Genomic DNA, 25,545 nt, shown 5'->3' with positions numbered 1-25,545 from the left:
AATTAAATTATTAAGTCTCAACTGAGATGGGGCAGGGAACTTATACATTTAATTTATACAATTCGAGAGTATGACTGCCTTGGTGAAGCAAAAAATGTTTAATCACGTTCGTTGTCGTGCTGGCATCTCCACACATCAAACAGACCCTTGTACCAAATTTTCTGAGTGAGAAAATCATTGTGTTCACTAGCATTAGTAAAATCTAGTTTCCTATCCAGTACAGGATTAAAATCACCACATGACAATAAGATGGCCGTGTTGTGCAGCCTGAAGTTTTAATGTCAATTTAGAAAAAAAATTCCCTGGTCTGCGATTATGAAAATAAACATTAATTATCGTGTACATAGCATTATTAATAGTAAATACCACAATGAGGAAATGGCCAATGGGGTCTGTCACTACTGTCTTGAGTTCAAAAATCACTGTATTCTTGAGATTCTGGGATTGTTCTCTCATGACACATTGTTCTTAATGTTAGGGGTAAATTTGGTTGAAACATTTGGTTTTTATTTGTGAAAAAAACAAAAATTTTGAGGAATTTTTAAAAAAAAAAAAGCATTTTTCTAAATGAAAATCTACCTTTTTTTCCTCTAAAATGTAGTTTTAGCTTAGATTCTTTTCATTTTCAAACGGAATAAAGGAGAAAATGCACCCCAACATTTGTAAAGCAATTTCTCCCGAATACGGTGATATGCCCCATATGTGGTCATAAACTTTTGTTTGGACACATGACAGGGCTCATAAGCTAAGCATTTTGAGTGCCATGTCACATTTGCAAAGCTCACGAGTGACTAAAACAGATGAATATAACAGTGGAATCCTCCTAAAAGTGACTTAAAGAGGCTCTGTCACCAGATTTTGCAACCCCTATCTGCTATTGCAGCAGATAGGCGCTGCAATGTAGATTACAGTAACGTTTTTTATTTTTAAAAAACGAGCATTTTTGGCCAAGTTATGATCATTTTTGTATTTATGCAAATGAGGCTTGCAAAAGTCCAAGTGGGCGTGTTTAAAGTAAAAGTCCAACTGGGCGTGTATTATGTGCGTACATCGGGGCGTTTTTACTTCTTTTACTAGCTGGGCGTTCTGACGAGAAGTATCATCCACTTCTCTTCAGAACGCCCAGCTTCTGGCAGTGCAGACACACAGCGTGTTCTCGAGAGATCACGCTGTGACGTCACTCACTTCCTGCCCCAGGTCCTGCATCGTGTCGGCCACATCGGCACCAGAGGCTACAGTTGATTCTGCAGCAGCATCAGCGTTTGCAGGTAAGTAGCTACATCGACTTACCTGCAAACGCTGATGCTGCTGCAGAATCAACTGTAGCCTCTGGTGCCGATGTGTCCTCGCTCGTCCGACACGATGCAGGACCTGTGAGTGATGTCACAGCGTGATCTCTCGAGAACACGGCTGTGTCTGCACTGCCAGAAGCTGGGCGTTCTGAAGAGAAGTGGATGATACTTCTCGTCAGAACGCCCAGCTAGTAAAAGTAGTAAAAACGCCCCGATGTACGCACATAATACACGCCCACTTGGACTTTTACTTTAAACACGCCCACTTGGACTTTTGCAAGCCTCATTTGCATAAATACAAAAATGGTGATAACTTGGCCAAAAATGCTCATTTTTAAAAAATAAAAACGTTACTGTAATCTACATTGCAGCGCCTATCTGCTGCAATAGCAGATAGGGGTTGCAAAATCTGGTGACAGAGCCTCTTTAATTTGGGAAACTACACCACTCAAGGAATTCCTATGGGATTATAGTGATCATTTTAACCTCACTGTTGTTTTTGCTGAATTTATTTGAATTGGGCCATGAAAATAAATATCTAATTTTTTTTCCAATAAAACATAGAATTTTTTCATTTCCACAAAGGATTAAATTAGGAAAAGCACCAAAACATTTGTAAAGCAATTTCTCCCGAGTACAGTAATTCCCCATATGTGATTATAAACTGCTGTTTGGACGAATGGCAGGGCTCAGAACGGAAGGAGTGCCATTTGGATTTTGGAGCTCAAATTTTGGTGTAATGGTTATCGGAAGCCATGTCGCATTTGAAATGTCTCTGAGGGACTAAAACAGTAGAAACCCCCCAAAAGTGAAAATATTTGGAAACTTCATCGCTCAGGGAATTCACCTAGGGGGATAGTGATTATTTTGAACCCACAGAATTTATTGGAATTAGGCCGTGAAAATTCCAAATCAAATTTTTTGCCATTAAAATGTCGATTTTTTTCCTTTTTACGAGGGATAAAGGAGAAAAAGCACCCTAACATTTGTAAACCAATTTCTCCCGAGAATGGTTATATCCCATTTGTGATCATAAACTACTAAAAGGGCTCAGAAAGGCAGGAGATTTTGATGATTGATTTTTGGGTGTCATGTTGCATTTGCAGAGCCCCTGAAGTACAAGTACAGTGGGAACTCCAGAAAAGTTACTATTTTGGAAACTACACCCCTCAAGGCATTTATTTAGTGGTGTAATGAGCATTTTGACCCCACAGATGCTTTACAGATTTTATTAGAATATCTCAGTGAACTTAATTTTTTTTTTCCAATAATCTTTTATTTTTTCAGGGAGAAAAAACACAACACAGTGTGTTACTCAATTTCTGCCAAGTACAGAAATACTGCATATGTGGCCTAAACTGCTGTTTGAGCACATGGCAGAGCTCAGAAGTAAAGGAGTACCATTTACATTTTGGAGCACAGATTTTGCTGGATTGGTGTTTGGGCGCAATGTTAAATTTTCAGAGCTCCCTGAGGTACCAGTGTACAGTGGAAAAACCTAAAAAGTGACCCCATTTTTGAAACTACACTCTTTAAGGCATGTAGTAAGCATTTTGACCCCACAGGTGTTGCAAGTTTTCTGCAGCTATGTTTTTTCAGTGCCCAATATGTGGGTCCCAGCTCGTGTAAAGACATACAGACAGCTCTCTAATTATTATGCTATGCATCCCGAGTTTAAAAACACCCCAAATTAGAAAGAGGGGGCAACCCCCTCTAACAGCTCATCGCGCCCCCCACAACGCAATCGCAGGGGGACGATTGTTGGTATGGCTGCCTGGGGGCCTAATGAAGCCCCCTAGGTCCGCCATCTTTGTGCACCTAGTAAGCCCTGCCTCCGGCAGGGCTTAATAGATGCCTGTCAGAATCACGATATACTGCAATATATTAGTATTGCAGTGTATCGTGCAAGCGATCTAACGATCGTTGGTTGAAGTCCCCTTGGGGGACTAATAAAAAAAAGTAAACATTAGTTAAATAAAGTTGTTTTTTTGTGTAAAAAATAAATAAATATTAAAAGTTAAAAAAACAACCCTTTTTCCATTTTCGCCCTAGAGCCTAGTAAAAAAATAAATAAATAAACATAATTGGTATTGCCGCGTCCGTAAAAGTCTGAACTATTACAATATATCATTATCTAACCCACACGGTTAACGGCGTAAAAAAAAATGTAACCGCCAGAATCTCTATATTTTGATCACCTCATCTCCCACAAAAAAAGAAATAAAAAGTGACACCAAAATGGTATTACTAAAAACGACAGCTTATCCCGCAAAAAAATAAGCCCTCATAACACTTAATCAAAGGAAAAATAAAAAAGTTATGGCTCTCGGAATTTGGCGACACAAAATAAATTTTCTTTTTTACACTTAGGTTTTTACTTGTAAAAGTAGTAAAATATAGAAAAAACAATATATATTTGGTATCGCCGTAATTGTATTGACCCACAGAATAAAGTTAACATGTTGTTTTAATTGCACAGTGAATTCTGTAAAAACAGCGCACAAAAAACCATGTAGGAATCGCTGTTTTTTTCATTTTCTACCCCACAAATAATTTTTTCCCGTTTCCTAGTACATTATATGGCAAAATAAATGGTGCCACAAAAACTACAACTCGTCCCGCAAAAATCAAGCCCTCATAGTACTATAACTACGGAAAAATAAAGACGTTATGGCCTTTGCAAGGTGGGGAGGAAAAAACGAAAATGAAAATCTGAAAAAGGGCTGCGGCGGGAAGGGGTTAAATTGTAATTTTTTTTCAACATTTTTTTTCCATTATTTTACCTTTTTTTTTCAGTCCCACTAGGGGTCTTGAACTTCCAACTGTCTGATCACTGGTATAATACACTTCAATATTTATGTATTGCAATGTATTATACCTGTAGTATAGGTCTATTTTTGCCTGTCAGGTTTACATTAGGCCATTTTTAGTCCCTGGTTGCCATAGCAATCATCAACACCCTGCTATGGCGTTGCGGGGGCGCGATGGCGTTCTAACCTGAGCTTCTTATGAGTTCCAATAATCAAAATAGTTCCATTTGTAAACTCCCTACTTTACAATAGCTTATAAACCTCAATAATTCATACATTGCATGATGCTCTAAAGTTTCCTGACACTAGGAAAGTGAGTGAGTAGCATGACATGACCACACAAGAGCCCCAGTTTGTTGGATTGGGTGGCTGGGATGGGTACATTTGGTAGATGGGCACTGTTGGCATTTTGATAAAAGTTATGGACTGAATTGACCTACAGTACATTATTACATCTCATTTATTATAACTTTTATTACTGACTTCTGGTCTTGTCTTGTGAATGCAGGTAATCTTGCCACCGGTTCCAGAGATTTTCTAGACAACCGCTTCTCACTTTGATTGTCATGATGGTTATGTTTGTCATCAGTTAAAGGTTTAATGCTTTCTTTTTTGGCTGTAAGGAGAGAACTCTTGTCAGATTTAACTTTCCTATTTATTCTTGGAAAAAATGGTGGCACAGGTGGAGGACTAGTAAGAAAAGGCCTTGAGGTATCATGGAAAGAAGAAGTAGTTTCTGAAAGAGGAAAAGACAGAGATAGGAAGTAAGGAAGAAATAAGAATCAGACGAAGTAGATAAAATAAATTCAAAGAGACCTACTTGTAGAAAGAGAAGCTTCATCTTCTTCCTCAGCAAGAGTACTAAGCTCCCGAAAAGGCTCTGTAAAAAAAATAGGGACAGAGATAGTTGACCAAAAGTCTAAATGTGTAAAAACAACATTAGAAGACACAGGCGGAATAAAGAGAGGTCAGTTGTAGGAAGGACACAAGAAAATAAGGAGCTGTGTTTACCTGACAAGTAGTCAGACATAACGTTTTTAAAATAACCTGAAGAAGAAAGCAAGAAGAAAAAGTATGTAACAAAGAATGAAGAGAGAGAAAAAAAAACAAGTCATTCTCATATAGAAGCCATTAAAATTCTATACAATAAGACATATATGTAGAAGTCCCACAGCACTCCAATGAAGCAAAAGGTGTAGCTTACTCAGTTAACACAAAGCTGCAACGTTTCCGTCCTACTATGGGACCCTTTTCAAGCATGGTGATAGTTTTAACATTTTAATAGAAGTCTTAGGCTCTATCAGGGCTTTATTTTCATCTGCTCTGTCATAGGAGCAGAACAAGAAAAACTGGAGTCGCCGGATGCATTGCATGATGGAAACCAACGGCGCCAATTGACTTTAATGGGCACTATCAGGATTCCATCATGGTGTTCATTGCTGTGCTGGACAAAATAGTGCAGCATGCTGTGCAGCTTTGTAAAGCAAAAATAACAGAATCTATCATGTGTACATTACCAACATGCTTAACCAGTTCAGACTCAACAGAACAGAATTAAGCTGAAGGTTTTCTTCATCTGAACCATTTCGGATAATTTTCTTTGTATCAGTCAGCTCACAATCAATTATTTCCTGCAACGTAATAGCACTGATCACATTTTTAACAGTTAGACTTTGCATTCCAGCACAGAAGGGGCAAGCACTGCTATATATATACACAAGTAGCACTCAGCGTCGAAATCCAAAATGGTAGTGGGTGCAAGCAGGCAATCCTGATCCGAGGATTTTACAGTATAAATAGAAGAAATCCCACAGCACTCCAATGAAGCACAAGGTGTAATTTATTCAGTCAACACAAAGCTGCAACGTTTCCGGTAAATATCCAGTGATAAAAATATAAAGAAACATAAAAAATAAGCGTATTTAACCACTTGCCGACACAGGACGAGAATACTCGTCCTGAGCGGTGTGTACTTCGCGCATTAGGACGAGCATTTTCGTCCTGTGTGGCAGCCGTGTCCGCGCGTGATCAGGAGCGGGGCAACGGCTGTAATACACAGCCGCAGCCCCGCTCTAACCATGGAGAGAAGAGAAACGTCGTCTCACCACCGTTAACCCCTTGAATGGCGCAATCAAAGCTGATCTCGGCATTCAAAGTAAATAAAAGGAGGGGGGACTGCCTTTTGATCGCATCACAGAAAATCCCTGTGACGCGATCAAAGCCCATAACTTGAATGGCCAGACAGTCCAGGGCTGTCTGACCATATTTCTTGTTGTTAGGGCATACTGAGGTGTCTCCTAACAACTGCCTGCGTAGAATCAGTACACAGACTAATGTACTGGCATATAGATATATGCCAGTATATTACAGTTAAAAAATAAAAATGAAAAATCCATCTATGGGATTAAAGAAAAAAGTAAAATAAATGTACATTTTTTTATGTTAAATAAAAAATTTTTGTAAACAATACACAGAAATACAATTTTTTTTTACAATAAATAAACTTTTTAAAATATAACTCCCAAAATTTGAAATAATATACTCATATTTGGTATCGCCACGACCGTAACAACCTGTACAACAAATGTATAACATTATTTATAATGATCGGTTTATGGTGTAAAAAAATAAAATGATAAACTTCAGCGAAACTGCTTGTTTTCTGCATTTTCAACAACATAAAAATGTATATAAATTCAACGATAATGTATTTGTACCAAAAAATGGTAACTACATAAAGTACAACTCATCCCGCAAAAAAATTATTCTCATACAACTACGTCGTACAAAAAATAAAAATGTTATGAGCGTCGGGATGCAAAGGGGGAACTATGAAAAAATTGTTCTGACCTCAAGGCCAAAATTGGCCTTGTCCTTAAGGGGTTAAGCTTGATTAACACTTTATCAAAAATGCAACAATGTGTACAGGGGTTGGGATTACAAGGCCACTCACCAATCCAGGAAATTGTATGTAAATCCATGATTTCAAGTTTACGGCGAACATCCATGTGATGTCTAGCTGCCTGGCGTCCTCCAGGCAACATTACGCATGCTCGCGTGATCACAACGGAAGTATCTCGTTCTGTAGCAGCTACATGGAGTATAACCTAATGCGCAAGCGCGAAAAGCTTCATAGAACCTCGCTGAACATTACATTAGTCTATGGGGGCATGCAGACAGTCCGTGAGTTTTGCTCAGCGTGAGTCCGCTGAAAAAAACTCACGACATGTCCGTTCTTTGAGCGTTTTTTGCGCATCACGCACCCATTGAAGTCAATGGGTGCGTGAAAACCACACATGCCGCACGGAAGCACTTCCATGCGAACTGCGCGATTCGCGCAACAGCTGTCAAACTCTGAATGCAAACAGAAAAGCACCAAACGGAGTGTCATAATGACGGCGGCTGCGAGAAAATCTCGCAACCGCACATCATACGCTGATGACACACGGAGCTGTTAAGTGCCTTTTGCGCACGCAAAACTCAGCGTTTTTTTGCGTGCGCAAAACGCACACGCTCGTGTAAATCAGGCCTTATACTGTAAAATCCTTGGATCAGGATTGCCTGCTTGCACCCACTACCATTTTGGATTTCGACGCTGAGTGCTGCTTATTTCTACTTGTATATATATATATAGCACAGCTTGCCCCTTCTGTGCTGGAATGCAAAGTCTAACTGTTAAAAATGTGATCAGTGCTATTACGTTGCAGAAAATAATTGATTGTGAGCTGACAGATACAAAGAAAATTATCCGAAATGGTTCAGATGAAGAAAACCTTCAGCTTAATTCTGTTCTGTTGAGTCTGAACTGGTTAAGCATGTTGGTAATGTACACATGATAGATTCTGTTATTTTTGCTTTACAAAGCTGCACAGCATGCTGCACTATTTTGTCCAGCACAGCAATGAACACCATGATGGAATCCTGATAGTGCCCATTAAAGTCAATTGGCGCCGTTGGTTTCCATCATGCAATGCATCTGGCGGCTCCAGTTTTTCTTGTTCTGCTCCTATGACAGAGCAGATGAAAATAAAGCCCTGATAGAGCCTAAGACTTCCATTAAAATGTTAAAACTGTTCTGTAGAAACTAAAATGTTTTTTTAAAAAAATGCCCAAAACACATGCAGCAAAGCTGTTGGTTTGGATTTTTAGTACTCCAAATTGGACAAATCTATTTTCATTTGTGTTTCAAAGGGCATAATTTAGAACCCTACATTGATGCTGCTGGACCATCAAGGCAATCGCTTTTGCTGGTTAAAAAACAGTCAAGTAATTGTTGGAAAAACAATTTCATAAAAACATGCATGACATGAAATACAAAATGCTCATGGCAGAGACTATACACCAAATAAAATGAATGATCTCAGTCACAAGGTCACCTCGAGGTGCTGCACCCAGATAATTGAGACTCTGCCTGTGCGATTTGTCCTCCTCTTCTTCTTCATTAAAATCATCCAGGTCTGCAATGTCTGATGGTTTCAGACTCAAGAGACTGGCAATACTCTGCATATCATCATCCCTGGTGTAAAAAAAAAGACATTTACTCTACAACAATATGTGACTAAACATAACTCTAATTAAAAAACAAACAAAAAAACAACATCTATTTGGCTCTCTGTCTCATCCATCCATCCATCCATCCATCCACCTGGTTAATATTGTCTAGGGTCCAAGACATCTGAAGGTGTCCTGTGGTATCTGGCACCAAGACATTAGCAGCAGATCCTTTAAAGGGTTATTTCCATCTCAAACCTTTATGGCATAACCATAGGATAAGCCTTAAATGTCTGATAGGTCCTGGGACCAGCATCTATCTCGAGGTTGGGGGTCCCGGAAACAGTACGTGCAGAGGCAGGTAGGGGATCCAGAAATAGTTGAGCTACTTATTTTTCCATAACTCCCATAGGCTATAATTGTCTGAGAAGGGAATAACCCTTTAAGTACTGTAAATTGTAAAGTGGGGCCTCCATGGATTAGACTTGTTTATCTAGCACATCCCACAGATGCTTTATCGGATTAAGATCTTGGAATTTGGAGGCCAAGTCAACACCTTGAACCAGGGCCGCCATCAGGGGGGTATTAGGGGTAGTGGTGTGAGGGGCCCGGCCAAACCTAACTGAAAGGGGGGCCCGGCAACTGCCGCAACATTCTTTTGGTAGGAAAAAACGGGCCCCTGTAATGGGGCCCGATTTTTTCACCAAAAGAATGTCGTGAGCTGCTGCTGCTGCTGCTGCGGGCCCCCTCCCCTCGTCATGGGGGGCCGTCAAACAGTCCGCCCGCGCGCGCGCACCCGATCGCGCGCACAAGGAAACTCCCGCGCGTGCGCACTCGCGAGCGCGCGCGCGCGCGCGCACCCGCGAACGAAGCGCGCGCAGCCGCGGACACACATGGACAAAACTTACCTGGAGCCTGGCTGGAGGTGAAGGACTGGACGTCTGGACCGAAGACCTCGCCTGGAAGACATCGCCGGAAGAGGACTTGAGTGGGAGCAGCAGCTCTTCTGACACGGTGAGTAAATTATCTCAAAGTGCTGTTTATGTATGGCCCTGTTCACACAGTATTTTGCAGGCAAAAAAAAATCTGCCTCAAAATTCCTTAAAGAATTTTGAGGCAGATTTTGACCTGCCCACACTATCTTGCCGCGTTTTTTTGCTGCGTTTTTTGCTATCTGTGATTGAGGACAGCAGACAAAAAACGCAGCGAAAAATGCATTTTCTGCCTCCCATTGATTTCGATGGGAGGTCAGAGGCGGAACGGCGGCAAGAAAGGACGTGCTGCTTTTTCTTTTTTCCGCAACTGGCTCCCATTGATTTCAGATTAAATCAATGGGAGGCGGTTTTGGAAGTTTTTTGGTGCTGATTCTGACGCAGTGTCCGAGTCAATATCAAGGCCCAAAAACTCTGTGAACTGGGCCTTATTGTTAGGGCTTATTCAGACGAACGTGTAATACATCCGTGCAATGCCCGTGATTTTCAGGCGCCTCGCACGGACCTATGTTACTCTATGGGGCCGTGCAGACTGTCAGTGATTTTCATGCAGCGTGTGTCCGTGTGTCCGCTGCGTAAAACTCACGACATGTCCGATATTTGTGCATTGTTCGCGCATCACGCACCCATTGAAGTCAATGGGTGCGTGAAAATCACGCCCAGCACTTCCGCAGCCGTATAAACTATGAATGAAAACAGAAAAGCACCGCGTGCTACAAACATACAAACAGAGTGTCATAATGATGGCGGCTGCGTGAAAATCACGCAGTCGCGCATCATACGCTGCTGACACACGGAGCTGTTATGGACCTTTTGCATGCGCAAAACGCCACGTTTTTTGCGCGTGCAAAAAGCACATGCTCGTGTGAATCCGGCCTTAGGGTAGGAACACACTAGGCATGAACACTGCGGATTTTATGCAACACATTTTATTGTGGAAAATCCGCAGCGTATCACAGTCGCAGCAGAGGGGATGAGATTAGAACAAATCTCATTCACACGCTGCAAAAATAATGGACCTGCAGTGTGGCTTTTGGCTTTTTAAGCCGCAGCGTGTCAATGTATTCTGTGGGATCGCTGCTCCTCTGTTGCGGAAATGCTGCGGTTCTGCCGCAAAAATCACAAATGAGAAAAAAAAAAGGTACTTTTTTAAATTGATAAAAAGTTTAGACTTCCCCCGGCCGTAGTCCTTGTGACGCGATCCTCTATTCTTAGCGCAGCCCCGCCTCCTGTCATGACGTTTCATCCCATGTGACTGCTGCAGCGGTCACATGGTCTACAGCGTCATCCCAGGAGGCGGGGCTACGTTCAGAAGAGAGAGATGCGTCATCTAAACTACGGCCGGGGCAAGTCTAAACTTTTTTTTCCCTGCAGGATTCCCGCAGCGGACACGCCTTACCAAACCTGCGCCACTATTTGGTGCGGTTTTGCTGGCAGAATTCCCTGCGGCTACCGGGGCGGATAAGCTGTGTAGTTTTACTCGGCATATCCGCCTAGTGTGTCCCTTATGATGTCGCTCCTGGAGCTGCTGCCGCTCTCTAAATAGGCAGTTGGTTCAGTAGAATTTGGAATTATTTTTTTTTGTGAACCAGCTTAAAAAAATACAAAACTTTTGTGTTAGGGCCTCTTCACATCACCGTTCGCTTCCGCTCCGGGGTTCCGTCTGAGGTTTCTGTCGGGTGAACCCCGCAACGGAAAGTGAAAGTGACAGCACAGCTTCCGTTTCCATCACCATTAGCGCAGTCGACTACGCTATTGATTCCGTCCGAAAACCAGCCGGAATGGTGACGAACGGAAACCATTAGCGATGTTTCCGTCACCATTGAGATCAATGGTGACTGAAACGAAAGCTATGCTGTCACTTTCACTTTCAGTTGCGGGGTTCACCCGACAGAAACCTCAGACGGAACCCCGGAGTGGAAGTGAACAGTGATGTGAACAGGCCCTAACACAAAAGTTTTGTATTTTTTTAAGCTGGTTCACAAAAAAAAAATAATTCCAAATTCTACTGAACCAACTGCCTATTTAGAGACCGGCAGCAGCTCCAGGAGCGACATCATAAGGGACACACTAGGCGGATATGCTGAGTAAAACTACACAGCTTATCCGCCCCGGTAGCCGCAGGGAATTCTGCCAGCAAAACCGCACCAAATAGTGGCGCAGGTTTGGTGAGGCGTAGTCCTGGTGACGCATCTCTCTCTTCTGAACGTAGCCCCGCCTCCTGGGATGACGCTGTAGACCATGTGACCGCTGCAGCAGTCACATGGGATGAAACGTCATGACAGGAGGCGGGGCTGCGCTAAGAATAGAGGATCGCGTCACCAGGACTACGGCCGGGGCAAGTCTAAACTTTTTTATAAATTTAAAAAAGTGCCTTTTTTTTTTCTCATGTGTGATTTTTGCGGCAGAACCGCAGCATTTCCGCAACAGAGGAGCAGCGATCCCACAGAATACATTGACACTCTGCGGCTTAAAAAGCCAAAAGCCACACTGCAGGTCCATTATTTTTGCAGCGTGTGGATGAGATTTGTTCATATCTCATCCCCTCTGCTGCGACTGTGATACGCTGCGGATTATCCACAATAAAATGTGTTGCATAAAATCCGCAGTGTTCATGCCTAGTGTGTTCCTACCCTAAGGCCGGATTTACACAAGCGTGTGCTTTTTGCGCGCGCAAAAACGTGGCGTTTTGCGCTTGCAAAAGGTCCATAACAGCTCCGTGTTTCAGCAGCGTATGATGCGTGGCTGCGTGATTTTCGCGCAGCCGCCATCATTATGACACTCTGTTTGTATGTTTGTAGCACGTGGTGCTTTTCTGTTTTCATTCATAGTTTATACGGCTGCGGAAGTGCTGGGCGTGATTTTCACGCACCCATTGACTTCAATGGGTGCGTGATGCGCGAACAATGCACAAATATCGGACATGTCATGAGTTTTACGCAGCGGACACACGAACACACGCTGCATGAAAATCACTGACAGTCTGAACGGCCCCATAGAGTAACATAGGTCCGTGCGAGGCGCGTGAAAATCACTGACAGTCTGCACGACCCCATAGAGTAACATAGGTCCGTGCAAGGCGCGTGAAAATCACGCGCGTTGCACGGATGTATTACACGTTCGTCTGAATAAGCCCTAACAATAAGGCCCAGTTCACAGAGTTTTTGGGCCTTGATATTGACTCGGACACTGCGTCAGAATCAGCACCAAAAAACTTCCAAAACCGCCTCCCATTGATTTAATCTGAAATCAATGGGAGTAAGTCGCGGAAAAAAGAAAAAGCAGCACGTCCTTTATTGTCGCGGTTCCGCCTCTGACCTCCCATCGAAATCAATGGGAGGCAGAAAATGCATTTTTCGCTGCGTTTTTTGTCTGCTGTCCTCAATCGCCGCAGGCAAAAAACGCGGCAAGATAGTGTGGGCAGGTCAAAATCTGCCTCAAAATTCGGTGCGCGGTTCCAGGCGGTCGCCGGTGCGCATGCGCGGGAGTTTGCGGGTGCGCGTGATCGGTCGCACGGGCGGCGGTGTTTGATGGCCCCCATGCTACCCAGGGCCGCCATCAGGGGGGGTATTAGGGGTACTGATGTGAGAGGCCCGGCCAAACCTAATTGAAAGGGGGGCCCGCAGCTCATGACATTCTTTTGGTGAAAAAAACGGGCCCCATTGCAGGGGCCTGTTTTTTTTCTACCAAAGGCAAGTCGCGGCAGTTTGCCGGGCCGCCCTTTCAATTAGGTTTGGCCGGGCCTCTCACATCAGTACCCCTAATACCCCCCCTGATGGCGGCCCTGGGTACCATGATATAGTACTGGACGGAGTACCGTTAACAGGCGGTGCCACGGTAGGGGGGCCCTGAAAATTTAGCTGTAGGGGGCCCTGAAATTCCTGATGGCGGCCCTGCCTTGAACTCTTAGCCACGTTCCTCAAACTATCTCTGAACAATTTTTGCAGCGTAGCAGGGCACACTATCCTGCTGAAATTGGCCACTGACATTATGGAATACCATTGCTGTAACGGGGTGAACTTGGTCTGCAACAATGTTTGGATAGGTGGCACATGTCAAAGTAACATTCACATGAATGCCAGAACCCAAGATTTCCATGCAGAACATTTCCCTTAACATAAGCGTTCAGTCTGTGCAGTTATATCACAGTTTATTACAGAGATTACCAAATTATATACCACACTATATACCATTTTAATAACAGTTGAACAAAACACTTGAATAAAAGTTGTGTTTTAATGGCCTGTTAGCGAAAGACAGGGTCACTAGTGGGCCTCACCCTTAGGGTATGTTCACACGCAGTGTTTTCAGACGTAATTCGGGAATTTTACACCTCGAATTACGCCTGAAAAAACGCCCCTAATATGCCTACAAACATCTGCCCATTGCTTTCAATGGGTTTTACAATGTTCTTTTCCCACGAGGTGTAATTTTACGCGTCGCTGTCAAAAGACGGCGTGTAAAAAGACACCCGCGTCAAAGAAGTGCATCTCACTTCTTGGGACGTTTTTGACTCCATTGAAAAACAGCTCCAATAACATCCGTAAAATATGCCGCGAAAAACGCGAGTTGTTAAAAAAATCTGAAAATCAGTGTGAACATACCCTTATAGTAATTGTGATATTATACAGTTATCAATTCCTTTCCCAGGGCATTCTATTTTTCCCCAGTTTACTTGCCTACTGGCATTACAGTATAAGGAATATACAGAAAAAGCTGAGCGCACATTAAACCGATACGTCATAAATGATGGTCATGGAAAAAGTTTTGATTTCCCACAATGCATCCTGGTGACATAATAGTGTTTAAGTGCAGTCAAATTCAACAATACAAAATCAGTATTTGAAAAAGAGTCCTTGTGTTAAAGGAACAGTCCAGGAAATACCTGACCCTGTATTATGTATATTAAAGGGCCTGAGGGAGTTATGCATCTATAGAACAATTTATCTGTATCATGACATTCTGTCACTTTATAGCTAAAATTGAAAAGCTGCATTACAAAAAGTCTCCATGTAGCCCCAGCATTGCAAAAAAAATAGCTATTTTGCATAAAGCAATAAGAAAAGAAGTAGTCAGAGACGTAGACATTTGGGCAGATTTACTAAGACTTGCGTTTTATACGCCACAGGTGTAATATGCAGCTAATTTACTAATAAATTTGGTGCCTCTTCTGTTGTCCATGCGCCAAAAAGGGAGATCTATGCCAGCTATGAACTGGCGTAGATTTCCGTTATAATTTACCCCAGCTTCATAGTAAATGTGTCAGGCCACGGGTGGCCCTGTGCCCTTCCATTACACCCCACCTTCTTTTAAAAAAGTGACGTAAGCGACGGAATACGGTAAAAAAATAACGTGTGCCATAATTTTTAAAAGCCAGAAAGCAGATGTAAAGCCCTTCATAAATCCCCAATTGTGTCTAGCCTCTTAGAAAATACTGATACTTCTTGGTGAGCTGCAACGGATTTTGAGTCTTTAGAGCAATACTCCCTGAGAAAAAATTATGCAAAATAGCTCTTCTCCGGAAGAAATCGTTAGTGCCACCCTGTCGGACATTGACTTAGGCTGGAATCACACATACAGTTTTGGCACAATTTTTTGAGCTAAACACAAGAGTGGATACAAAAGTGAGGAGACATATCATACGATTTCTTTTTTTTTTTGGGTCCACTCCTGTGTTTGGCTCAAAAAACAGCCACAAAAACGGCATGTGCGATTCAAGCCTTACAGAGTACCCACCTACTGTATAGGTGGCACTAGAAAGACGATTTACCGCCATCTGAAAGAGAGACATTTTCCGCACTGTCTAGACAGATTCCACTTATTGTCATTGTATACGTAGAGTCTTGCTGTTCTGTTCAGTGCAATATTAATAACTAGGATGCTTTCTAATATGCCATATACATACTCTGGGTGTCAATGCATATGGTGTTCCCTCTGAATTTTTGGGGGAGTTTTGGGGCATTTAAGAGACTTGTAGTTTGACCACACATTTAAAAGCTCATATAACACAATAAGTTTCAGGCTAGGCTTTCTAGGCATCCCCAGGTATTTTACATTGATTTTCATTTGACGCTGTGACACTGTGGAGCCAAATCCTTAATGTTGGAATTGATTTGAGATGTTTCGCTCCATCTTAAAGGTGCTGAATTTACAGTATGAATGTGTATTTCACTCACGTAGCTTTGCCTTCTCGCAATAAAGTGCAGGTAACACTGACAGTGAGGATTGCAGACACAACCTTTACAGACCGTGGAGTGAGTGTTAGCCTCAGTTCTCGAGGAGCAGAATTAATGGCTGCAAATTTACGCAGGTCAATAGGAGCCACAGCCAAGCACTTTTTGTGGCCTTGAGATTCCTAATAGGGAGAGAAAAGTTTAAGTATAAGAGTAGACTGAAGACGCATTAGGACAGGTCTAATAAAATACAAAGGAAAGAACCAAAAATAGAAAGAGGACAAAATAAAACATGATATTACTAAACTGTTATTACCTATTATTCACGTCATGTTTTTAAAGGGAGACATCACTCTGTTCTTTCATCACTAATGGCCAATATTGTATGGTACCAATAATGTAACATGTTTAACCTCTTTGTGATGTTGCCGACATCTCCCCTTTACCATAGAAATGATAGTGGTCACTGCTCATGTGCTTTCAGAAATGTGAATGTGGCGAGTATTCTTACCCCAAAATACCAGCATATGACATTGACCAGAGATATTAAATTCAGGAAATCCATCCAAAAATTCGAATGGAGGGTGCGAATGTCTATAAAAACCTGTTTATACAAAGCTATAGCCAATATGCAATTGCAGAGTAGTGATATTGTGCTTAATGCAGATAACCTAGGCATTACTAAACCTGTTATGTCAGATTTGATTGCTTTGTATAAATGGGCCTTGAATAAGCTTCCAATTTTGTGTAATGAAACGTTATTTACATTTTAGATACACTTTAAGTTTAACTTCTGTACCATTTTTAAGGGGTTGGCCCATGAAAAACATTCATCACCTATCCACAGTGACCCCCAATGATCACAAGAACAAGGGTCCCATGTCTGCCGTTAAAATGGAGCGACAGTTACGAGTGGACACTACCAAGACTAGTTTCGGCTATTTTAGTCAGTTCCATAGAGCAAGAATGAAGTGGTAGTGTGCACATGTGACCGCAACTTCATTCAAACGGTGGATACCAGACCATCGTTGTCGTGATCACTATGGGTCACTGTGGACAGGTGATAAATATTTTTCATGGGTCAACCCCTTAGGGTGAGTTCACACAGAGTTTTTTGCAGGAGGAACAGAATTTTGAGGCAGATTTTCTTCTCAGTATTACAAGACGCAATTTTTACTTTCATTTCAGCAAAATGAGGTCAAAATCTCTTGAGATTCTCTTCTTCTCCGGGAGATATAAACTGTGAGGAGGGCAAAGTGGAGCCCTGCACTCAGACCTGATCAGGATTAGAGGGGAGAGAATTAATTCACCTTCGATTTGCTGGTCCATAGAATACAATGAGAGAATCAATTCCCATATTTTTCTCCTGAATTCGCCAAAAGCAAATATCGAACCAGGTGAATTAATTCCCCAATGCTTTATAATTGTGAGATATATACATACATACTGTACACGAGAAAACAATCTCAGAATCGCTTGGATAGGTAAAAGCATTCCGATGTTATTACCACATAAAGTGAAACATGTCAGAATGGAAAAAATTGGCTGTGTCCTGAAGGCCAAAACAGGCTGTGTCCTTAAGGGGTTAATACCTTTCCTGCACTACCTACACTTCCCCTGGACAAACCTCCCCTCCTGGTGCTGCACATTTTCCCCTAATATTTACCGTTTACCTCCCCTAGCCCTGCACATTACTTCCCCTGAACAAACCTCCCTTATACCTACACGAGCTATCAAATATGACAACTCCGCACATCAACAGAGAACGGCCATTACTGAATTGAGCCAGATGCACAACGTTGTTATTAAACCATCCGATAAGGGTGGCAACGTTGTCATCTTGCCCAAGGCAATGTATGAAAGGGAGACTTTAAGGCAGCTCCCCATGATCCCACGTGTTACCTTAAGCTCACGTTTCATCCCAGGAAATTTCAGATGGAACTCAAATTAATTTTGTCAGAGGCCATTTTGAGTGGTATTATAAATAAAAAACAATATGAGGGCCTGATGGCCAATGATCTGACAATAGCCTATTTTTACATGCTACTGAATATCTATAAGCGTACCACTCAGCCCCCCGGACGTCTTATTGTGTCCAGTATAAATTGGATCTGTGAAACTATCTGTAAATTCATTGATTTCATCTTGCGTCCCCTAGTTGAGAGCCTTCCATCTTAGGCTGCATTCACATCTGCGTCAGGGTTCCGTTCCAACGTTCCGTCTAAATTTTCGATCGGAACGGAGCCCTGACTGACACAAACGGAAACCAGAGGTTTCTGTTTCCATCACCATTAATTTCAATGGTGACGGATCCAGTGCCAATGGTTTCCATTTGTCTCCGTTGTGCAGGGGTTTGTGTCGTTTTGTAGTGTAGTCGACAATATTGTGTCAGTCAGGGCTCCGTTCCGAAGGAAAGCTCCGATGGACTGTCGAAACGGAGCCCTGACGCAGATGCAGTCTAACCTAAAGGATACGACAGATATTTTATGCAAGATGAATGGAATTTTTTGGGGAAATGATATGACTATTGTCACTTGTGATGTGGAATCTCTGAACACTTCAATACGACTTCAATATTCCTTATTGAGCATGCCCCTCTGATTGAGAAGGTTCATATTGACAACGTCATTTTTATCTGGCAGGGGACGTCTCAAGAACTAAATTCATTCATGGAAACTTTGAATAACATATTCTAATGAATATCAAATTAACATACAAGTCTGGTAGAACTAAGATGGATTTCCTTGATGTGCAATTCCATGTGGCTGATGATGGACAAATAATAACTTTCATCTTTAGGAAATCTACATCAGTGAATGCACTCTTACATGCTGACACATCCAATCTGGTCAATATTATACCCATAGGTCAATTTTTGGGAATCCGTAGGATTTGATCTGACGATTGTAGCTTTGAGAACCAAGCCACCGATCTCAGAAGGCACTTTGAAAATCGTGGATATAGTGAACGGTGTGGGATATATATTTTATGATCCGGTGCTATTGAGACTCCTATTGTGATGATATTTCTATTTTATCTACTTATTATAATTTATTTGTGAGTCACTGTGTGTTCACTGGGTCACTGCATGCTCACTATGACGTATTTCTGTTTTTATTATTATTTCTTTCTTTGTTTTTCTAAATTGCGATTTCATTGGAACCAGTTTTGTATGGATATATGGTGATGTGAAATGACAAAATCCTTTCACTATCTATTTATATATGTATTTACTTTTGCTTTTACACATGGTATTTAAATTAATATTGTTATTTTGGTACACAAACTGTGGTACACAAATTATGCATCGTAGAAGATTACATTGGTGCTTATTATATGTATATTTGGTTATTCCACATATATTTTATGTTATACACTATTCTAATTAGCATTCATATGTTATATATTGTTGTAACTATAGTGATCTCTTCATGCCTATGGGTCTCTATTGTATGTATATGCTATGTTCTATATACTTATATTGCCTACTGGTGGCCTACTATTAATGTCTTGCATGTATGTATATATGCGGCACGTACTTTGTCTTATACTCTCCTGTATTATGTTTTAATTTATGCAACGATTTCAGTGTCGGCGTCCACTGGCGTTCACTCCCTTAACATGGATTTGCCACTATGGTCATGTGCGACTCACAACGTCTGATGTCTGCTGAAGTGGTGGTGTGGCCACGGTCGCACCTGCCCCTCCCTCCACACATGTGGCGAAACAGGTGGCTGTGATCGTGGTCATCACTGCTACGTCTTATTAAATATTACATTGACACTGGCATCTTCCAGTGGCCCCATGTGCATTTGGCAGCTGCGTGATCGCATTCGCAACCGCCCAGGTGGATGGAAAAGCGGTCATGCCAGCTGGGACTCTTGATATATGCCATTATCATAACCACGCCTCATGAACCCGGCATGTAGTTATATGAAGGGGTGAATAAAAGTTCCTATCCTTTTGAATGTGCTGCCTGAATTTCCATTTTTTTTTAGACAAAAGCGGGACTCATCGCTGAAAAGGATAGATCTCCATTCTAGCCTCCATAGCCGTCTTGCTGTGCACCATGATAGCCTAATATCATGCAAACGCCTTATGATGGATTGTGTCAAGACTGGTTGCCGCCCTAGGCTCGGGATGTGGCGTCCAATTTTACTTGCAGTACAGAATGGATCACTACGCGCCATTCTTCCAAACCGACAATCCCTCCATGCAAAGGGTCGCCTCCACAAAACTCTTGTTGTCATTCTCGTTCATTATTATTCTCCCAACATACGGGACACGCAACATTGAACAGTGCTGATATCTCGGCCTAGGCGCGTAGCAATCTGCCAGAGTGATAAATCAAAGTCCCTCAGACCAAGTATTCTGTCCCTCTTAGCTTGCGACAAGTGGTGATCACTGGAACGTCGACAAACAGGAGGCTTCGCACAATCATCTGACACCACTTGATCCGATTTTTCAGGTTTCATATGGCTATTTGCTTCCACAGATTAGAGCTAGATGTTTGAAAATTTGATAATTTGCAGATCTTGGCGACACCTGCTACTTTCTTGATTTGTATAATCTTTCGGCTTGCCCTTCTTGTTGTTGCAAATTCAATGTTAAGCAGTGTATATACACATATATATATATATATACACACACACACATACAGTGCATTTTTGGTGGCAAACCTAGGCACACGCTGCAGATATAGTTGACAAAAATTGGCCGTGTCATTAAGTAATTAATTTTGAAATTTAATTTTTACCATAATTATTTGTTCACTGCCAATTTATGAGGTTTGCTTGTATGCTTCTGCTGCATGAAAATGTGTGCTGTAAGGCGTCTGAAATCTATGTCCATGCGCGGCGAGCGCAGATTACAAATTGATCGTTTGTGTACTGCAGTTTCACCTGCAAAACTGCGCGCTCATTAACAATCACTGCTAATAACTACACGATTTTTAAGGTAAAACCGCGGTAATACCTACAAAATTGTGCGGTCATTAACGACCAATTTGTATTCTGCACCGATGGGATGAAGTTGTGGTTTTCTACTGCATGAGGCCCCGCTCCATGTCCTTGCCATGTCTGTGTACGGGTGAAAAAAGATTTATACACACAGCAGTTGTAATACTAGCTGCAGAGAATCAGTTTACTCTAATCTCAAGTGTACTCTCTGGCCACTTGGCAGCGCGTGATACTAGGGCTATAACTACAAGAGGAGTTCAGCACCTTTCATGTGATTAATCATTCAGCGCCTCAATCTGGATTGTGCAACAAAACAAGTCGACGGATGATTCTTCAATGGGAATAGGACAAATGACATAACATGAATGACATGCAGAACTGCATGATTCTGGATTAAATAATGAGATATAAGGCTATGTTCACACGGAGTATTTTGGGGGAGGAATATCTGCCTCAAAATTCCGTTTGGAACTATGAGGCAGATATTCCTCTCCCTGCACGCCGATTTTCGCGGCAATTATCGCGCCGTTTTTCGCCCGCGGCCATTGAGCGCCACGGGCATAAAACAGCGAGAAATACGTTTTCTCCTGCCTCCCATTGAAGTCAATGGGAGGTCGGAGGCGGAAGCGCCCGAAGATAGGGCATGTCGCTTCTTTTTCCCGCGATGCAGTTTTACTGCTCGCGGGAAAAAGACGCCGACGCCTCCCATTGAAATCAATGGGAGGCGTTCTCGGGCCGTTTCTGCCGAGTTTTGCGACGCGGTTTCCAAGTCAAAAAACTCTGCAAAATACCCCGTGTGAACATAGCCTAAGGGTAGATTCACACGCGTCAGTTTTGTTGCAGAAGTTTGTAAGACTATAAGCCACCAAACAAGATGAAATGCTGCAGCAAATAATAATAGGGTCATTATAAGTGTGTATTCACAAGTGCAGGTTTTGATGTGGTTTTATTCAGGATTTTTTTATGCAGTTCTTGAAGGCAAAACCAGGTTTGGACCATAAAGGTAGAGAAAGTATAAAGAACAGATTCTACTTCACCATTTATTTGAATCCACTACTGGTTTCGGCTTCAAAACTTCATAAAAAACCTGAACAAAATCTGATTAAAACCTGCAAGTGTGAATACACCCTTATAGGGGATTTTATCTATCCTGTCATTAACTGGAACATAGAGGCTGCTGGATGTGCCAAAAGCTGAAAGCTTTTAACCACAATTCAAGACAATTATTTAACTCAGTTGGTTGTGATAAACCAACCAGAGGGGATAATGTGCTAAATCTGGTGTTATCTAATAGACCAGATGCAATAACCTATATGTGGAGGTCCGGGAGCACTTGGTCAACAGTGACCATAATATTATAAGTTTTAATATAATTTGCAAAAACACATTATGAAGGGGTGCTACAAAAAACTGTGCTAACTCCAACTAAATATTGAGTAAATTCTATCTCTCTGCCAGCTAAACTTTGAAATTAAAAGACAAAACACAGCCCCCCCCCCCCCGACATGTTTTGCTACATATGTAGCATCTTCAGGGGTTTCTGGGGCTATTCACAGGCTGAGCACGCTCCATACTGAGCGGGTGTATGAAATTAAGGGGTGCGTCCACCTCCAACTTACCACCCCCCACAATAAGATTTCAGGGAAAATAAGTGGCTAAAGAATTGGCATAGGAAGGAGGGGGTATGGATTCTTGGAGAAATGGACCGTCCTCTCTGTTGGCTAAAGACTCTATGGTAGGGATGGGGAGGGTGCAGCTGTTTGGGGGAAAATATGTCTAGAAGGTTGGAGGAGTGTTTAAAATGGGGAGTGGGTGGAAGGGAAATTACTGTATAGAAGTGGAGGACAGAGTAGTTAGTGAACTGGGGCTGAGAAATAAACATGGGGTGGAATAGAGGAATGCGTTAGGACAGTTAATAGGAATAAGAAGAATAGTGATACAGATGAACATATAAGGTGCATGTATACCAATGCCAGAATCCTAATAACAAGATTGATAATGCTGGAGGAGAATTGTGACATAGTGGGGATAAGTGAGACATGGCTGGATGATCACTATGACTGGGCTGTTAATTTGCAGGGTTACAGTCTGTTTAGAAATGATCGTACTAATAAGGAAGGGGGAGGGGTTTACTTATATGTAAAAACCTGCCTAAAACCCATCCTGCGTGATGAGTTTTATGAGGGAAATGAACATGTGGAGTCCCTATGGGTGGAAATAGGGAGGGAGAAAGAATAATAGAGTCCAGACGGTAGCAGAGGCTTTGGCACCGATGGACCTTGATGTGGAAGGTAGCGCCAGGAGTAGCAGATTACACCAGACGTGGTGTAAGACAGCAGACGTAGCAGGAGACACCAGACCTGGTGTACAATAGCAGATGACACCAGAAGTTGTGTATAACAGCAGGCGTAGCTGATGATACAACATGACCCCAACACTAGAAAAGGCTCAGGAACAAACACAGCATGGGATACACGTAGCAGGGCACAGAAACACTGGGAGCAGGATACAACTAAGGGACAATTTGCAATACAAACAACAACAACAACAACAACGATCAGGCAAGGAGTGGAAGGGCAGAGCCCTTTTTATAGTCCAGGGCAATTAGGGATAGGTTAGGGAACTTGAATATGCGCACGTGCTGGCCCTTTAAGGCCGGGAGCAAGCGCGTGCCCACACCCTAAGGCCTCATGCAGCTATGGCGCATAATACTGTGTGGAGGCAGTTATAGGGGCATTATAATGTGTGGTGGCAGCTGTGGGGCATTATACTGTGTGGGGTGCACTATGGGGCAATATACTGTGTGGGGCAGTGTCAGGGGCTATATTATATACAGTAGTATACAGCAGGTTTAGGGGATAAATATTAATTCAATGGCGTAGCATGCAAATAGGGGCGTGGCATACAAAAGGGGTGTGGTCTAAATAATCGTTCAATAACCGTAATCGAGGTTACATGTTCAATTAATTGGGATTTTGATTTAGGTCATAAATGCCCAGCCCTAGTTTACAGACTAGCAAATTACTAGACTGCCATCTAAAATGCACATTTACTTACCTGAATAATCTGATTTAATATGAATAAAGCAGAATCATTTTTCTCATGCATGTCATGTTAACAACACATGCTTCTTCTCTTTCTGCCTCTGGCGGTATAATTATAAAGTCTGTCCCTAGTTGTCATTACACCGGTGTACATTCAAGTCACAATACTATATGGAAGTAAGAGACATCACTAATGGATATTGAGGATATTGAGGATATTATTGACCATGAAGAAAACATGAGCTTGAAAAGAGAAATAGAGACAGTGTGAAACTGGAATTAATATATTACAACACCAGGCAATGGGGTCACACTTACCCCTTCAACTTGAAATGTCCATTCCTTCTCCTCAAAGTGATTAGAGTGTGTATCCTGCAATGAATAATGGAAAAGTCATCTGTCTGTTACATTATCTTTCCATTTTTTATTTAAAGGGGTTGTTCAGTTTCAGAAAATTCATGTTATTTTTGGTATAATTAAAAGTTATACATTCTTCCAATATACTTTCTACTAGCTTTTATACCCGGCGTTGCTCGGGAGGTTGACTTACGTTATGGATAGAGTCAAAGTTCACTATTTAAATACCTCTCAGTATGAATTTAATTGCTACTTATCGATATGAATTTAATTGCTAGAGAGTGTAAATAATGTTATTGGAAGCATAAAATAAATTAAATGAAGCAATATATTCATTACAGATTTAGGCCTCATGCACGCAAACGTAAAAACGCCCGTAATCACGGGGCATAATTCTATTGGCCACGGGTACTTTCCCGTTTGCTTAAGGGAAGGTGCCCGGGCCGTTGAAAAATATAGAACATCTCCTATTTCAGGCCGTAATTATGGCACGAGCAGGCCCATATAAGGGTTCATGCCCACTACAGTCTTTTTCTTCATGGGTGCCTGCCGTTTTTCAGACGGCTAGCACCTTGACCCATTCATTTCAATGGGGCCATGCACACTTCAGGTTTTTTTTACGGTACCATTGCTCCGTTCCGACAAAAGTAGAGCATGTTCTACTTTGGTCCGAGATTCCGTGACTGTGAGGCCCATGCAAGATAATGGGGCCGTCAAAAAACTGAAGGCACACGGAAGGCATCCGTGTGCCGTCCGTGTGTGACAGAGCCGTTGCCTAGCCATGGCCGGGCGGGCAGAGGTACACATACAGACAGATACTGCACTAATCGGCAGCCCCTTCTCTCTGTCAGCACTGATAGAGAGAAGAGGCTGCTGATCAGTGCTGGAACGCAGCGATATTAAGAAAAATAAGTTCATTCGTACCCCGGCCGTTGTCTTGGTGACGCGTCCCTTTTCTGACATCCAATCTGACCTCCCTGGATGACGAGGCAGTCCATTTGACCGCTGTAGCCTGTGATTGACTGCAGCGGTCACATGGCCTGAAACGTCATCTCAGGAGGCCGGACTTGAGGAAGAAGCACGCAAGCAGGGAGTTCTGGGTAAGTAGTAACTTTTTTTTTGTTGCAGGTTTATTTTAATGAAATATTAATCTATATTGTGAGCGCCGCACATGGTATTCCCTGTCCAGCGGTAGTCTTTGTCCAGGGTGCTGAAAGAGTTAAGGGGCTGCACTAATCGGCAGTAACTCTTTCAGCACCCTGGACAGTGAGTACCGCAGGACAGGGAATAGCATGTGCGGCGCTCACAATATCGTGTACATAGTGTGAACGGGTTTCAGCTTCCTCTCGGAAACTGAAACACGGAAGTGTACACGGAGTACACACGGGAAGCACATGGTTCCAATCACGGACACACGGATCTGTGAAA

General features: G+C 42.3%; 1 protein-coding gene across 1 annotated transcript in view; it reads right to left on the bottom strand.

Moving 5' to 3' along the window:
* Window positions 1–25,545, bottom strand: part of LOC142660156 (uncharacterized) — a 152,988-nt gene that overhangs the window by 31,217 nt on the left and 96,226 nt on the right. The window contains exons 4-8 of the mRNA XM_075836738.1: window positions 24,079–24,132; window positions 15,762–15,940; window positions 8,479–8,618; window positions 4,923–4,982; window positions 4,586–4,838 (exon numbers count right to left, since the gene is read on the bottom strand). Coding sequence (XP_075692853.1) covers window positions 4,586–4,838; window positions 4,923–4,982; window positions 8,479–8,618; window positions 15,762–15,940; window positions 24,079–24,132 — 686 coding nt within the window. The remainder of the gene's footprint in view (window positions 1–4,585; window positions 4,839–4,922; window positions 4,983–8,478; window positions 8,619–15,761; window positions 15,941–24,078; window positions 24,133–25,545) is intronic.

Source organism: Rhinoderma darwinii, chromosome 9 (assembly GCF_050947455.1).
Source record: "Rhinoderma darwinii isolate aRhiDar2 chromosome 9, aRhiDar2.hap1, whole genome shotgun sequence".
Taxonomy (NCBI): Eukaryota; Metazoa; Chordata; class Amphibia; order Anura; family Rhinodermatidae; genus Rhinoderma; species Rhinoderma darwinii.
This window is presented reverse-complemented; position numbering and strand designations above follow the sequence as displayed.